The sequence below is a fragment of the Monodon monoceros genome, unplaced genomic scaffold (assembly GCF_005190385.1).
Source record: "Monodon monoceros isolate NGI ecotype Baffin Bay Population unplaced genomic scaffold, NGI_Narwhal_1 Super_Scaffold_18, whole genome shotgun sequence".
Classification (NCBI taxonomy): Eukaryota; Metazoa; Chordata; class Mammalia; order Artiodactyla; family Monodontidae; genus Monodon; species Monodon monoceros.
The window spans coordinates 48,239,088-48,254,154 of NW_021703774.1; the positions used below are offsets into that span (position 1 = coordinate 48,239,088).

Below are 15,067 nucleotides of genomic sequence, written 5' to 3' on the forward strand. Positions count from 1 at the left end.
GACACACCAGCTAGTGTGGACGAGGCCCCTGCTTCCTGAGAACGCCCTCCCCTCATCCCTGTGCTAACATGGGGCAGGTCCCTCCTGGGGTTCCAGCATTGTCATGACAACAACATCCATGATAATACACACATTGCTGCCCTTAGCTTGGGTGCCCGCACCTTGTCCCAGCCACTCAGTCATGGGGATCCTCTTGGGCGGCTCTGAGGAGGCATTCAAGCACTGTTGATTCTCACTAGCTGTTCCCTCCAAAGGCGATCTCATTTACTAGCGGCCTCAGCGCTGGAGACCTTGGGCAAGTTACTCAACCACAGGAAAACGGAGAGAGCAACACCTGCCTCGGGATTACACCTGAAATAATTGCGCTCAGGGCCTGGCCCTGAACAGGTGCTGTGTAGATGGTAATAAATGTTGTTATGACAGCCTTGGGCCCCGTCCTTGACACTCCCTGCTGACAGTAAAGAACCTGTCTTGTTTGCCATTATGTTTCCAGCTCCAAGTGTGGGGACCAGCATATTATGGGGTCTTTGTAAATATATGTTACACGAACGAATGAAGGAGCGAGTGAGTTTGTAAGCAATCCACTGCTGCAGAATGGGAGGAGCACATCCTCCCAGGGGCGGAAGCAGGCTCTCAGCTGCTGCTCCCCGAGCGCCCACGCGGCCCTGCCGGGCCTGTTTAGATCAATGTGGTCACTGGCTGGGGACTCAGGCTTACTCAGCTGTCAGGGCCCTACTTACCTCTCACCACTAATGGTCCCTGGCCTTTCACGTACTTCCTGCTCTCCCGTGGCACTCTTTGGACTTTATTACATATGCCACGTGATCCCTGTGATGAGAGTTAAAGAAGAAGGGGAAAGCCTGGGATAACCACCCAGACACCAAGGCACAGGAAAAGCCACACCAGCCTCCTGCTTCAGCGCTGCTTGCTGGGACAAGGCTGGGGGATTCCTGCCCACCAGCCCCCCAGGGTGCTGCTCCAGGCCCAGGGTGCACACTGCTTCTTTCCTTCTTTCCAAGTCCTGGCCCCTTTTTAAAGCCACCTCTGGCATCGCAGGACCGGATCCTCAGGCTGGAAGCATCTGAGAGGACTTCTAGCCCACTGCCTGCCCTGCAGAATTAGGTCTGTGCACCCCTGCGCGGCACGCATCTGGCCTGTGTGTGGACACGGCAGGTTTCAGGGGCTCCCTCTTCAGAGGCAGCCAGGACCATTACCAGGCAGTTCTTCCCAGGACTATTCCTTCCCACAAAGGTTTGCCTTCGAATAAATTTAATTGAAAGTGTGATTTTGCTATGTGTGTGTTACGTATGCTTTAGAGTTAGCGCCCAAATTATTGTAAATTCTCTCAAAATAACTGTACCATCTGGAGTTACTTGCTTTTCCACCATTTATTGAAATGACAATGATAAGAGGTGAGCTCCAAAATTCACGATTAGATCTTTGCTTTTTCAAAGTGGGCTATGAGTTTTAACTGAATTTTAGATTGTTGACTATTTCCTGAAAACACAAAAACGAGTTGCTCTCAAAAATTTGGTTGCCACTTACATGACCACATCCTTAAAGAGCACACACACCACACCACATTCTCATCCATGGAGTAGACCTTTGGGGTTTATACTAGTCAGAAGAGGTCACATGGTCGTGTGTCATACAAGTGATGTCTAATGAACATCTCTAGTATCTGCCTTTGTGGGGTACCCTCCCCTTGAATCTGGGCTGGGCCTGTGACTTACTTTAACCAATAGAATGCAGCAGATGTGTCACTGGGCCTGTTCTGGGACTAAGCTTTAAGAAGGCATGGCACTTGGGGGGGGTTGGGGGCCCTGTGTTTATAAGATGTTCAACTGCTCTGCCGAAGAGACCATGTGCCAAAAGCTCGCCAAAAAGAGTCTATCAATGGACATATCTTACAGCGCTTCTGAGAACCTAAATTAAAAAAAAACCAAAAAACACTTTTTGGCATCTCTGCTCTCCCTAGGGTACTGAGTGCAGCCAGGGCAGAGAGCCGAACTGGCCTGGGACAGAGACGAGATGAGTCTTAGCAAAGTCAGGAAGTGTTTTACTTACCAGTGCATGTGGAGGTCACACATTCATTCATCAACCACTCGTTGAGCAGCGAGGGTGACAAACAAGGAGATACAGGCATGGAGAGGATGCAGCCCCTGCCTTCCCAGAGTTCACAGTGTGACAGGGGAGGCTGTGTGGTCAGCACGCACCTTCAATAATGCAGGAGCAACAAGAGAGGAGAAGGAGGGTGCTTACTGTGCCTGTAGAGGGGAGGGGAGGAAGAGCCTGACTGTGGGGTTGGCGGCAGGGTGTATAAGGAGGGCCAGGGAAGGCTTCTCAGAGGAGGTGACCTAAGATCCCAGACAGCTTGGTGGGGAAGGATTTCTGGTGGGGAGAAGAGCACATATGAGGCCCATGGAGTGAGAGATCCTGAGACTTAGGGGGCCCACAAGTCCTACTGTCCAGCCTGGGGTGGGGAGGGTACCTGTGGGTATGGCCAGAGAGGCAGCTGGAGAGGCGGGCAAGCATTCAGAGCACGGCTGGGCAACCGTACCAAGGTGTTACATGTTACTGGCTGAGGAGAACTTGGACCTCAGGCCTGCACCTTTCACAGCAGGGACATCTTGCTAAAAACTACCTGAGACTGTGCCCTCTCCTGCTGAAACACCCCACCAGCCCCTGCCGATCAAGTCCCGACTTCCAGACCCCTGCTTAAGCCACGTCCCTCCCACTCACTCTTGGTGCTTCCCCCCAACCCTGCCCCCATGCTAACTCCCCAGTGAACACCTGCTTCTCTTGTGTGCCTCCCCGCCACGTCCCCTCCTGAAGAGCAGGTGACAGCTCAGGGCTTCCTCAGCACCTCAGCCATCCTGTGGCCCAATTATAATGGAACTCACGCTCCTTGAGGACAGGGCACCATATGCCTATCTGCTATGATTGTTACTGCCCCTCAGGAGAAGCCCACCCAAAACTCTCCCCTAGAAGGGAGGTAAGGCGTGAGGGGCAGCCCCTCTGTAGGAGACTGTTCCCCAATCTGCAGCCCGTGTGGCCTGCCGTAGCAAGTCCTCTCTTGTCCCCCAAACACACACACAACGTGGATTCAGTCTTTTCAGTCACAGAAACAGGGCAGTGGTGACAGGAAGGGTTGCTCAGGCCAGGAGCTGGACACAGAAAGGAATTGTCCCAGGAAGAAGCAGAATTAGCCCCACTCTCTCCCCGAGGCCTGGAGATGACAGCTTCCTTTAGGCGGGTAATCCACCATGAAGGCCGCATTTCACACTTGCAGCTCTGGAACAGGCCTGTGGGGAATTGCTCCCGGAGAGCGAAAATTGGAACTCATCAGGGTAATTTGTCCATTTTACCACACACGTTTCAGGCTGGTGCCCGTGGTCTGACCTGTGGCTGGCCATGAATGAAACTGGCCTCAGAGAGAAGACTTTGAGAACATAGTGTTTCTTGCCTTTGAGGAACTGTCCTGAGCCGGGCCCTGTCTCTGCCGCTCCACAGCCGTAGGGAGTGGCCAAGCCTCCAGGCCAGTTCCAACACCCAGGGCCTGGCGCCTCGGCGCCTCGTGCAGCCAGGGGTGTTGGCTGCCTGGTTGTCCCTTGTTGCTTGGGTCTCTGGAGTCCACCGCCCTTCCCGATGCCTGGCCCGCTGTGATTACGAGGGAAGGCTGAAGCTATCGATAATGGGACTCTGTCTGAAATCCTGTGATGTGCTGGGCCCTGTCACACACACACCTTTAACCCCGTGCTAGCTTCTTTACAGATGAAGAAACTCGGGCTCAGAGAACACTTGCCAAGGTTATGTGGCTGGTAAAAAGCAGCATCAGGATTTGAAACCAGGTCTCTTGACTCAAATATCGTTTATCCACAGTGGTAATAATAATTATACCACTTAATAATTTCTTAAATTCTTTTTTTTTGTGGCCACACCATGCGGCATGTGGGATCTTAGTTCCCCAACCAGGGATCGAACCTGCACCCCTTGCAGTGGAAGCATGGAGTTTTAACCACTGGACCGCCAGGGAAGTCCCAATAATTTCTTAAATTCTTAACAATTTGTTATTCCCTCATCCTAACATCGTTAAGCATCTTTGATGCTCAGGGCACTCACTGAGCGGCACTGAAAGGGGTACGAAAAGGGACAACATGCTTTGAGAAATGCAGAACCTAGGATGTATGCCCATTTATTCAAAAGACATCCGCTGGCCACCTCTGATGTGCCAGGCCCCGTGTTAAGTCCTGGCGCTGCAGTGGAAGAGCGGAAAACTGTCCCTGTGCTCGTGGAGCTCAGAGGAGCTGGGGGAGGAGGCCACAGCCAGGGGACCTCGTTGCCGGGTGGTAATGGGGTTGGCTCTCACGGGGTTGGCGCACCTGACTCAGGCTTGAGGGGCTCAGAGGGCTTTGCCGAAGGAGTGAGGTCTCAGCTGAGTCTCAAATCAGGTCACAACTCATATGCCCAAGGGGCAGGCAGCTGAGGTAAGGAATGAAGTGAGCTAGCTCCATTCTTAGACAGAGATATGCTCTGTCTGAGTATCAAATATATAGGAATATTCTTCACACAGATAGCACTTTCTTCATTTTTCTTGAAACATGACTCATGCAGTTAAGAGATATGAGTGCTTGGAAATATTTTCCTCTTCTAAATCAACAGGGCAAATGTGATGATAAAGGTAACTTGTCCCTTGGCCTCCAAATCGGGAATGCAAAAGGAAGAGGTGGGAACTATGGCCCTGGGAAGGGGGGACCCAGTTGCCCTGTGGGCATTGCACTCCGTGGGGGCAGGTCTTCTGATGGTGGACATGTAGGTGTTTCCAGGTTTTGGTCAGTATCTCTGATTACTTCCTTAGGATAGATTTTGAGCAGTTAAATTACTGAATCAAAGAGTATAAACATCTTTAAGATTGATTTTTTTCAGAAATATTCTGCCAACTTACATTATCACCTTACCAGCATCAGATTTTATTGTTGCATGATGTATAGAAAAAGATTTTATTAATCTTTCACTCCCTTGATTATTGAAAAGATATTGTTTCATATATTTATTGATCTTTGTATTTCTTCTTTTATGAATTGACAGTTCATATTCTTGGCCTGTTAAAAGTGTTTTCGGGGCTTCCCTGGTGGCGCAGTGGTTGAGAGTCCGCCTGCCGATGCAGGGGACATGGGTTCGTGCCCCGGTCCGGGAAGATCCCACATGCCGCGGAGCGGCTGGGCCCGTGAGCCATGGCTGCTGAGCCTGCGCGTCCGGAGCCTGTGCTCCGCAACGGGAGAGGCCACAACAGTGAGAGGCCTGTGTACCGCAAAAAAAAAAAAAAGTGTTTTCAATTGTACAAGTAATATATATTTATTCAATAAAAATAAGAAAATACAGATAAATAAAAAGAAAACCAAACACCCATAACTCCACCACTATTAACCACTGTTAACATTTTGGTGTATATATCCCAGGTTTTTGCTCCTATATCCAGTATCCATAAGTACATGCGTGTTTTCTTTTTTCAAAAACAAGATCATACTATTTCTGCAACTTCATATTTTCACTTACCAATATGATGTGGAAATATTTTCAGGTTAAAAAATACACATTCAGGGCTTCCTTGGTGGCGCAGTGGTTGAGAGTCCGCCTGCCGATGCAGGGGACGCGGGTTCATGCCCCGGTCCGGGAGGATCCCACATGCCACGTAGCGGCTGGGCCCGTGAGCCATGGCCGCTGAGCCTGCGCGTCCGGAGCCTGTGCTCCTCAACGGGAGAGGCCACAACAGTGAGAGGCCCGCGTACCACAAAAAAAAAAAAACAACAAAGAAAAACACATTCAAATCATTTCTGTTGGCTGTATTGTATTCCACTGTAACGATGTACCAGAATTTAATCAATCTCCTATTTTGGACTTTAGGTCAATCTTGTTTTGGTATTATAAATATTCATCATGTAGCAAATCTTAGTAAATATCCTCAATTACTTCCCTAGGATAGATTCCAAAAATAGAATTGTTGGATCAAAGGTTATATATTTTCTTAAAGCTTTTAAAACTTATTACCAGTTGCATTACATTAAACATTACATATATCCCCAAATTTGTATCAGTTTATACTACCACTAGCAGTGTTTGAGAGTGCTCTGTGGCAGATTGTACAAAGGTGACCTCAACAATCTCTTCCATCTTATATAGTTTTCCAGAACTTTTTATCACTGACCCATCAAAAGGTGGAGCCGGGGACTCCTCTTCTTGAACCTGGGAAGCCCGTTGTATCTGCATCCTGGGTGAGCCTTTAAATCTGCCTCAACCAATGAAGAATGGCAAAAGTAATGCTATTTGACTTTTGAGGCTAGCACATAAAAATGCCATGCACTTCCACCTTGTTCTCTTTGGATGTTTGCTCTTGGAGATCAGCTACCATGCTGTGAGGAAGCCCAAGCAGCCCATGGAGAGGCCCTCGTGGAGAAGAACTGAGGCCTCCTGCCCACTGCATAGCTGAGCTTCCAGGTGACAGCCAACATCAACTTGCCAGATGGACCACACTCAGATACACTGCATGGAGCAGAGATGAGCCATTTTAGGCTAAACTCTGTTCAAGGTGCAGACTTGTGATCAAAATGAACGACTGTTGTTGTTTCAAACTGCTAAGCTTTGGAGTGGTTTGTTACACAGCAATAGATAACTGATGCATCTCATTTCCTCTCACTCTAGCTACCACTATCTTTTTTTTTTTCCTTCCATTTTTGCCAACAGGATAGACAAAAGTGGCATCTCTCTTCTGGTTTTAATACTTTGGCTCATCATTTTTAATAGGGCTTTAGTGCTTTTCTTATTTACAATAGACCTGTAAGATCCTTTAATTCTATTTATTTTCCTTATTTTTTTGTTTCAAAAATGTTTATTGCAAAAATTCAAAAACGTACTTAAGTGTTTAAGTCAGAGCCAGGATGAGGGTGAGGCTATGGAGGCACCTTGGCACCAAATTTAAGGAGGCACTCACTCTCAGGGGCTGACCTGAAATAGTGGGACCTTGAAGATAAGCATCTCCTTAAGTTTTGCACCCTACATACCTCCCTTGATCACTCTAGTCCCTGTCCTGTTTTAAGTCCACCCAACCTCACTTTCTAGATATAACTGCACTGGTCATAGTTTGGTGTATATTCTTCCAGACTTTTTCTAGCCAAACATTAACATATATATATATATATATATATATATATATATATAAAACAATGCTATAAATTACATTATTAATATAGATGGATATATTATATTACATTTAATAATTTTACATTTACATTAAATTACATTCAATAATTAGTGTTAAATATGTACATTTATTAATAAAGATAGTAATAAATAGTAATATTTATGTTAACAGAAATGTATCCTTGGACATCTTAGGTACTTGCAAATTGCTCTCTTTCTGAAGATGGCATATTTCATAATGGACATATTCCTTTTTAATATTTTTTTTTAATTTATTTTTTGGCTGTGTCGGGTCTTAGTTGCAGCATGCAGGATCTTTTAGTTGTGGCACACGGTCTCTTCACTGCAGCACTCGGGCTTCTCTCTAGTTGTGGTGTGCAGGTTTTCTCTCTCTAGTTGTGGCGTGTGGGCTCCAGGGTGCATGGGCTCCACGGCACATGGGCTCAGTAGTTGTGGCACGTGGGCTTAGTTGCCCCGCGGCATGTAGGATCATAGTTCCCTGACCAGGGATCGAACCTGCATCCTCTGCATTGGAAGGCAGATTCTTTACCACTGGACCACCAGTTGGAAGTGCCTCTTTTGTGATATTTATCACATATATTTCCCAGTTCTTTTAATAGGTAGCTTGATTTTATTTTTAACTTATTTTTAAAAATTGGTGTTATCAAGTAGTTCAAACTCTCACCTTAGTTACCTTTTCCACTGTTTTTGTGCTTAAAACACAGTAAAGTATTCAGCTATATTTTCCTATGCCTTATATAATTTTTGCACCACTGGGATTTACTCTGGTGTATGGTGTAAAAATGGGACCTTAGCTGAGTTTTTATCAAATGATCGATATTCTTAACATTATTTGCTAAACTCTGTGACCATCGGAAGCGCTGAGGGTTGAGAACTTGATGGGGACACGGTAGAGCAGGTTCAACCTAGACGAGGTTTTGGTCCCTTCCAACCACAAGCTGCAATTCTGCCGTGGCAGAGGCTTCCAGGAAGACAGTGGTGAGGGCAGGACGTGCCATTGCGGTGGTGGAGGAAGGAGGTTAACAGGCAGCACTGAGGCCCGCTGTCCTCTGGGGGAGCCCAGCTGCCCTAGGTAGGGAGAGGCCTTTTGCTCTCTCAGCGTAGAGATGAGTAAGTCTTGCCAAAGAAGCACCTGGAAACTTGCCAGCCCTGCCAGGTAGATCTCACCCTAGAATCTAAATAGATGCTCCTTGAGTCTTCCTCTACATGCCCAAGGCCTATGCCCCCATGGGCTGGCTGTCCCCCTTAGCTTTACCCCTCCTTTTGGCAGGAGTGCCTCCACCTTTGCCAAGCCTTGCCCATCCTGTGCCAAGGCTGCCGTGGAGGGGCCAGGCGAGAGGTGGGCCCCCGCTCTGGGCCCTCCACAGCCCAGGGGTGGCTTCTGAATGAAGCAGCCCTTCAGGCTGATGGTCCCTCCAGCCCTGCCCATGGGACCCCTTCTTGGCTTTCCTTCCTTCAGGCTTCAGAGAAACTTCCCCATCCCCCTGCCGTTCTTTATCCTTCGGAGCACTTCCCACACAGTCTGTCATTTTTTCCTCACTTGTCTTTTCCTCTAGAGCGTAAGCTCCATAACAGCACTTCTCTTTCCTCTGTTTATCCCCAGCTTCTAGCCCCGTGCAGCATTGGAAAAAAAAATCCTTAAAATTTTTTTGAAGCTTTTTTGCTTAGAATTTCTTGTGTTGGACTTGGCGTGTGCTCTCTCCTCTGCCTGTGATGCCTTTTACTCCTTGCTCTCCTTGCTAATACCCACTTATCCTTCAAACCCCAGCCCAGCTCCCTCCTCCTCCCGGAAATCATCCATCCCTGAACTCAGTATGTAGCATCCCAGGCAGAGATGAATTCCTCTGTCGGGCCCCAGAACAAGGGCCCTTTGCTTTGCAGGGCTCCTCTGAGGAACCTCTCCTGCATGGGAGCTCTGCTAAGGTGCAGAGAACAACCTAGAACGACAGGCGGGCTGCATTCAAACCACAGAAGCCCCAGCTCCCAGGCTGGCAGCCCGGGTTGGGGGAGGGGACCAGCTGGTGGGCGAAGCGGGTTTATCGATGCTTCTAAGAGCCCTGGGGAAATCAAGGTGAAAGGCAGCAGTCCTGCTAAGGAGGAGGCCCACCCCTGTTTATCAATCAGAGGGGCTGGGACAGGGTGAAAAGATGCTCGGCTGCCTGCCAGAGGCCGCGGTGACGAAGGGGACCCACAGCCACCACCAGGGCCCTGGTGGCCCCACGTAAGGCCCTGCCTCCTGCCTCGGCCACTGTGGGCAGTCACCGTGGAGCTGGGGCTGCTCCATCAGCTTTTCCAGCCTCGTCCTAATTCTGAACACCCGAGCCTGGTTTTAGAAAATACGGTCACTGGAGCCATAAGGGCTGGCTGGAAGAAATCCTCTGCTCTTGGCGTCGTGTCAGGTACCAGGGGGTGAGGGAGCGGGCGTACTCAAGCGGTCTTGGCCCAGTGGGCACTGGCCCCGGGAGCCTCTTTCACCCTCTGGTGGGCCTGTCAGCCTGTCATCCAGGGCCCCGTGGGGCAAGGGTGGAGATGAGCCGAGCCCGCCTTGGAGGATGGAGGGGGCAGGTGGGTGACTAGAGCAAGGACACAGAGAGGAAACTCTTGGACAGACAAGAGGCCTGCAGAGAGGCTCCGGGCTGCAATCCACCCGAGGAGCCAGGCAGCTAAGGAGCTGACACAGGGCTAACACAAGCAGGGAAGCGGGGGTTCGACCTGCCTGCCCCCCTCCACTCTCCCCACCCAGCTGCCCCAGCAGAGGGAGCGTGCTTGGCACCCCACCTGCTCCACCCAGGGCCGAGGCCATCTGAGCAGAGCGAAGATGTCCAAGAGAAAACCCCAAATCGGATTGAGGCTCCTGCTCTCCCTTAACGAGGTTCATTATCAGCTGCTCTGATCCCTGTAGAACCCAGCAGGCGGATTAGGGGCAGGCTCTCCAATCTGGCTGACTCCTCCCTGCTGAGCAGGCAGCCCAGGCTGGCTCTGCAAAACAAGCCCTCTCTCCTTCCTCCACGGAGAGCTGGAGATGTAGGCCGCCTGCCTGAGGAGGGGTCAGGCGGGCGCAGGCCAAGGTTCCCGGAGCAGAACTGAGAGCACTGGGGCAGGTGCTCCCTGGGAGGGCGGGGGAGCAGGGGGGGAGGTGGGACTGAGGGGCTCGGGGCACAGAGAGCTCTGTGGACAGTGGGGGAGGGCCCCATCCAGGAGACAGGGGCTATGACAAGGGCGCTCTGACCCCCCGAGAGCTGGCTGCATCCCAGGTCAGGCTGGGTTTTGCACATTCTACCCAGCCCCGGACACTAGTAGCAAGTTAAGGAACACACTGGTGCTTGCCTTAACAAAAATAATTTATTCCAGAGCCCCCTTGACCGTGGGGCAGAGTGGGGATCAAGCATGTGTACAGCGTCATCCTCCCCTCTGACCCTTTTAACCTCTACAGGATGGGAGGTGGACCCTTGAGAGGGACAACACTCCCCTCCCTCCACAGTAAAGATTAGCATCTATTTTGGAGATGAAAATCAACAAGAGACAAAAGACCCAGCTCCAAGAGGGGTGGAGCCCAATGCGGAGAAGCCAAAGCATGTTCAAAGCAAACGCTTCTCTCAGCCTCTCACAGCTAAGGCACTAGAGATCCCAACAGCCCTCCCTAACCCCCCGCCCCCAGCCCAGTACCATCACCACACCGATTCCAGCCTGTACCCTTCCTGTACCCAAGGTTTGGGAAGGAGCCGGCCAGAGGCCCTCCTCCCACAGACCTCACCTGGGAGACCAGCATGACTTCCAGAAGCTTCCGAAGCCCACTGTAAAGCCAAGCCCCACCCAGGAGGGTCTGAGGGGCTGGAGGACGGGCGGGCACAGAGGGCCAGAGGCAGTCCTTCCTTCTCTGGTGCAAAGGGCTCTTTGTAGCAGGATGGACGGAGTCCCGGGATATAGTAAGGAGTCCACTCCAGCCCCAGGGGCCCCTCCTCTGGAGATGGGAAACCTTGGAGACTGCAGCCTCACTTGGCCCAGTTTAGGGCCAACACCAAGCGGGAATCACTGAAGCTTCAGAAGAATGAGGCAGGACTTCAAACAAGCTGAAAAAGAGGAATTCGGTGCTGAGAGGCCCAGGATGGATTCTCCCGACCCCACTGACCAAGGCTGTCCTCCCCCTCTGCTGGCAGATGAACCTGGACCCTGTGCATGTCTTCCTGTCTATGGAACATCCCTTTCCAGAAGCCCCAGGGAGGTCTGCTGCAGCAACTGGTTTTCCTAGATTTTCCTGGACAAGGAACAAGGTGGGAGGGGTGGGGTGCAGGGGGCTGGAAGAGCCCATAGATGTCAGCTCCCTATCCTGCCCCCTCCCAAGTTGGACGGTTCGGGCTGCAGGGTGGCTGGCATAGCCCTTCAGGGCCCTCACCCTGGCCCGGAAGTAGGTGTACACAGCCAGCAGACCCATGAAGGACACGGAGGAGAGCCCCACACAGAGGCTGATGTCCAGGTGGGAGAAGTTCCCTTCCAGCACCTGCAGCCACTGGCTCCGGCCCCGCCTGGCCCCGGCCTCTGGCTCCCCGTCAGGGACGCTGGCCAGCTGCTTGGAGCTGCGGCCCACTCGCCTCAGCTCTGAAGGGCCTCTGGGGAAGTTCTTCCCAGCCAGGAATTCAGCCAACAACACGGCTCCTGTGTCTCGCCTGCTCAAGCGTTGCCGCCCTTTTGGCTGCTCCAACTTATCCCTCTGAAGCCCCGCTATGTGCTCAGGAGCTTCCTGGTCTGGCTCATCTCTGGCCATGCTGAGGCCAGCCTGCGTCTCCTGGAGGTGACTTGCCCCAGGTCCCTCTGCTGGAACATCTGGGATGGTGGTTCCAGGGGACATTGTCCCTGGGCCCGCCATGATCTCAGCCTTCTCAGGGCCCAGAGTAAAATTTCCGATCGCCAGCTCCAGCTCCACCTGCCTTGGGGGGACTGCCGTCCTCTATGCACCCCTCCGGGGGCCCAGGCCAGCCGAAGGAAGGTCTAGGACGATGTTGCTCGGGGAGAAGTGGGTCTTCAAGAACTTGAGGGTGTTGCCCAGGTCCCACATGGGCGCACCCTGGAGTTCACTGTGGCAGGCGGAACAGAGCTCATGGGGTGGCCACTGCACCTTGGGGAACTGGGGGTCCTCGCTGGGGGCACCTGGGGAGGGAAGCACACACAGGTTGCCTGTGACACACTGGCCACCCGGAAGCCCAGACCGCATTCTTCCATTCAGGATGCCAGCTCCCTCATCTGCAAAACGCAGGCACTGCTGCCCTGGGAAAGGATGGGCGCGAGAGAGGGCAGATGAAAGACCTAGCACAGAGCCTGGCCCACCACAGAGCCCAACACTGGTGCCTCTCTGGGAGGGGACATTCCTACCCTCCCGCACCCCCAGAACTCCACAGCTTCCCTTCCAGTCACTTCCCCGTGTTAACCCGCTGTCTCTCTTTGTCAACTTCACTGCTGGTTTGTACCCCTGGACCAGACATGAGAAAGGGCGAGAAGACTCAGAACGATCTGTCTTGCAGACTGGATGGTCCACTAACTAGTATGTATCTTCTTTGCATTTTTATAAAATTTCCCAGGTTTTACGCAAGTGAAGATACATTCTTTTTGTAATCAAAGGGAAAATGTTTTCAAAGCAAGAGCTCAAGGCACATGGTAGTTACGAGGCATCTCCTTTACCCCCTGCGGCCCTCTGGGGTAGGTAGGAGTTAGTGGAATTTCTTCCTCAGGTGGGCCCCAAGGGGTGGGGTGTGGGGAAGCCTGGGGGCCTGGATGGGGAAAAGGACACTCAGGAGAGAGTCAAGAAGTTGCCCTTCCCACCATGCTACTGGGACCCCAAGCAGGGCTGGCACTGTGGGCAGAGCCCCAGGCTGAGCCCCAGAGGGCCTGCCACCGGCCCCTCTTCCAGTGTCACCTGGGGAATGGCAATCAGCCCATCTCTCTTGGAGGAGGCACCTCCCCTAAAGGGTTTAATAGGAAAAAAAAAAGTTGCTGGCCAGGATGAAGAAGCAGCAGTAGTAAGTGATGTAAAAATCAGAATGATTATTTTGGGGAGGGAGCAACATGTAGATTCCAAGGGTCCAGTGGGAAGTAATAGTGATCAGGCCTTGCAAAGTGAGCACTCCATTTGCACCTGCTCATTATTGTTACTAGTTGATCTGAAAGGACCCCTCTAGAGAGAGTAGGACACTGCCTTCCTTTCGGCCTTCCCTTCAGGGAGAGGCATGGGCTCCTGGCCCTCCAGCAGCAGCTGGGCCCCCAGAGAAGCCAGGAGCCTACAGGTCCTGAGGCTGGAGGGTCAAATGAGCATCTGGTGGCAGGGGCAGACAGGGGCAGGGAGAGAAGGGGTGGGAGGAGAGACAGCACGTGTCTTCTTTTGAAGTCCACCAGGAGGCCCCAGGAGATGCAGACCAAGTGCAGCCGCCTGCACAGCCACCTGCTCCACGGGCTCCTTTGACCTTGGCCCCGCCCCAGGCCTCATCCCCCACCTCCCTCCGCCCCTGGGAGGTCTGTCCCAGCCAAACACACTTCCTCTCTCCCCACAGACAAGCCCAGGCTCCATCCACAGGTGGCTCCCTCCCCACCCACCAGCTTCTGGTCACCTCTGGAGTTTAATGCTTTTGCCTGTTGGACCCATCTGACTCCTGTGCACGGGGAATAGAAAACACTGTAAATGAGGTATATTCAGAAGACAAGGCCTCTCCCGTGAGAATCGGTCCCTGGTTTTTCCAGGAAGGACCAGGATTTTCTCTTCAAGTATATTTTATCGTTATACCCCTCCCAGGGCGGGGAGAGGCCCAGCTCTCTCCTCTCTGTTGGTTTGAGTAAGGGGCCAAGAGCCAGAAAGCAGGACATGCGAGGCAGGAAAGGGACCCCAACAGGCCAGACGGAGGGGCCCTGGTGTGGGCGAGAGAGTGAGCAATGGCATCGGAAGACCAGGGTCTCACGGTGCCAAAGCCTGAGTTTCCTCATCTAGAAAATAGGTCTAATGATACTGACGTACATCAGCAGGGCTGGCAGAGCACGTGAAAGGGCTCTGGGTGCTGAGAAGCACCATGAAACACGGGGTGTAACCTAGAGGACAAAGAAGGTCCCGACTCCTGCCTCTGGTCCCAGACTCCAAAGCTCCCCTGCCTCATCCTCCCTCTGCAGGTGACTCCAGCCTTGGAGGCAGGCCCTTCCTTACCTGCGAGGCGAGCGTTGACCTTGTTGTGGCTAGACCAGAGCCAGAGGATGGAGCTGCTCAGATTCCCCACCTGGTGCACGGAGTCAGTGGCCATCTGCTCAAAGTGGCCAGCGCAGGCTCGGCAGCCAAAGAAGAAGCGAACGTAGCCCCGGATGGCCTGGAGGATCTCCTGGGCCTTGACTACAGGCGAGAGGAGACTCCAGTCACAGGGGCCCTTCCGGCTGCCTGTCCCTGCTGGCTCCACCACTGTTCCCATCACAGGCCCACCGTGGTCGCCTCTGCACGGGGAACACACACCCCAGCCCACCTGGTGAGGGGCTCAGGTCTCCCTGTCTACTTCACCTCCCAGGGGTCATGTTCGAGTTGACCCCATCTCCTTCCAAACTCGTAAACCTCAGTCTCCCTCGTCTGCCTCTTATCCAGGCCCTCATCACTTACGGACACTCAGGATAAAGTCCAAACGCATTGTCAGGACGCTCAGGCTCTTAGAGATGTGGCTGGAGAGGAAGGCAGGGGCCACAGTGCCCATCCCCCATGCCGTGGGCCCCTACTCTGCCCCTCCTGCTTTAGGCTTCCTGTTCCAACTCGCTCCCCATCGTGCCATGCTGCATCCACAGCCCATCCCCATCCGGCCCCGAGCGCTCCCTGATTTGTCTCCATTTCTCCCCG

At 52.4% G+C, this 15,067-nt stretch overlaps 1 protein-coding gene across 1 annotated transcript in view; it reads right to left on the bottom strand.

Moving 5' to 3' along the window:
• Positions 1 to 10,428: 10,428 nt before the first annotated feature.
• Positions 10,429 to 15,067, bottom strand: part of QSOX1 (quiescin sulfhydryl oxidase 1) — a 40,606-nt gene continuing 35,967 nt past the window's right edge. Inside the window, exons 11-13 of the mRNA XM_029229824.1 lie at positions 14,399 to 14,578; positions 12,144 to 12,363; positions 10,429 to 11,288 (exon numbers count right to left, since the gene is read on the bottom strand). Coding sequence (XP_029085657.1) covers positions 12,164 to 12,363; positions 14,399 to 14,578 — 380 coding nt within the window. The 3' untranslated portion in view covers positions 10,429 to 11,288; positions 12,144 to 12,163. The remainder of the gene's footprint in view (positions 11,289 to 12,143; positions 12,364 to 14,398; positions 14,579 to 15,067) is intronic.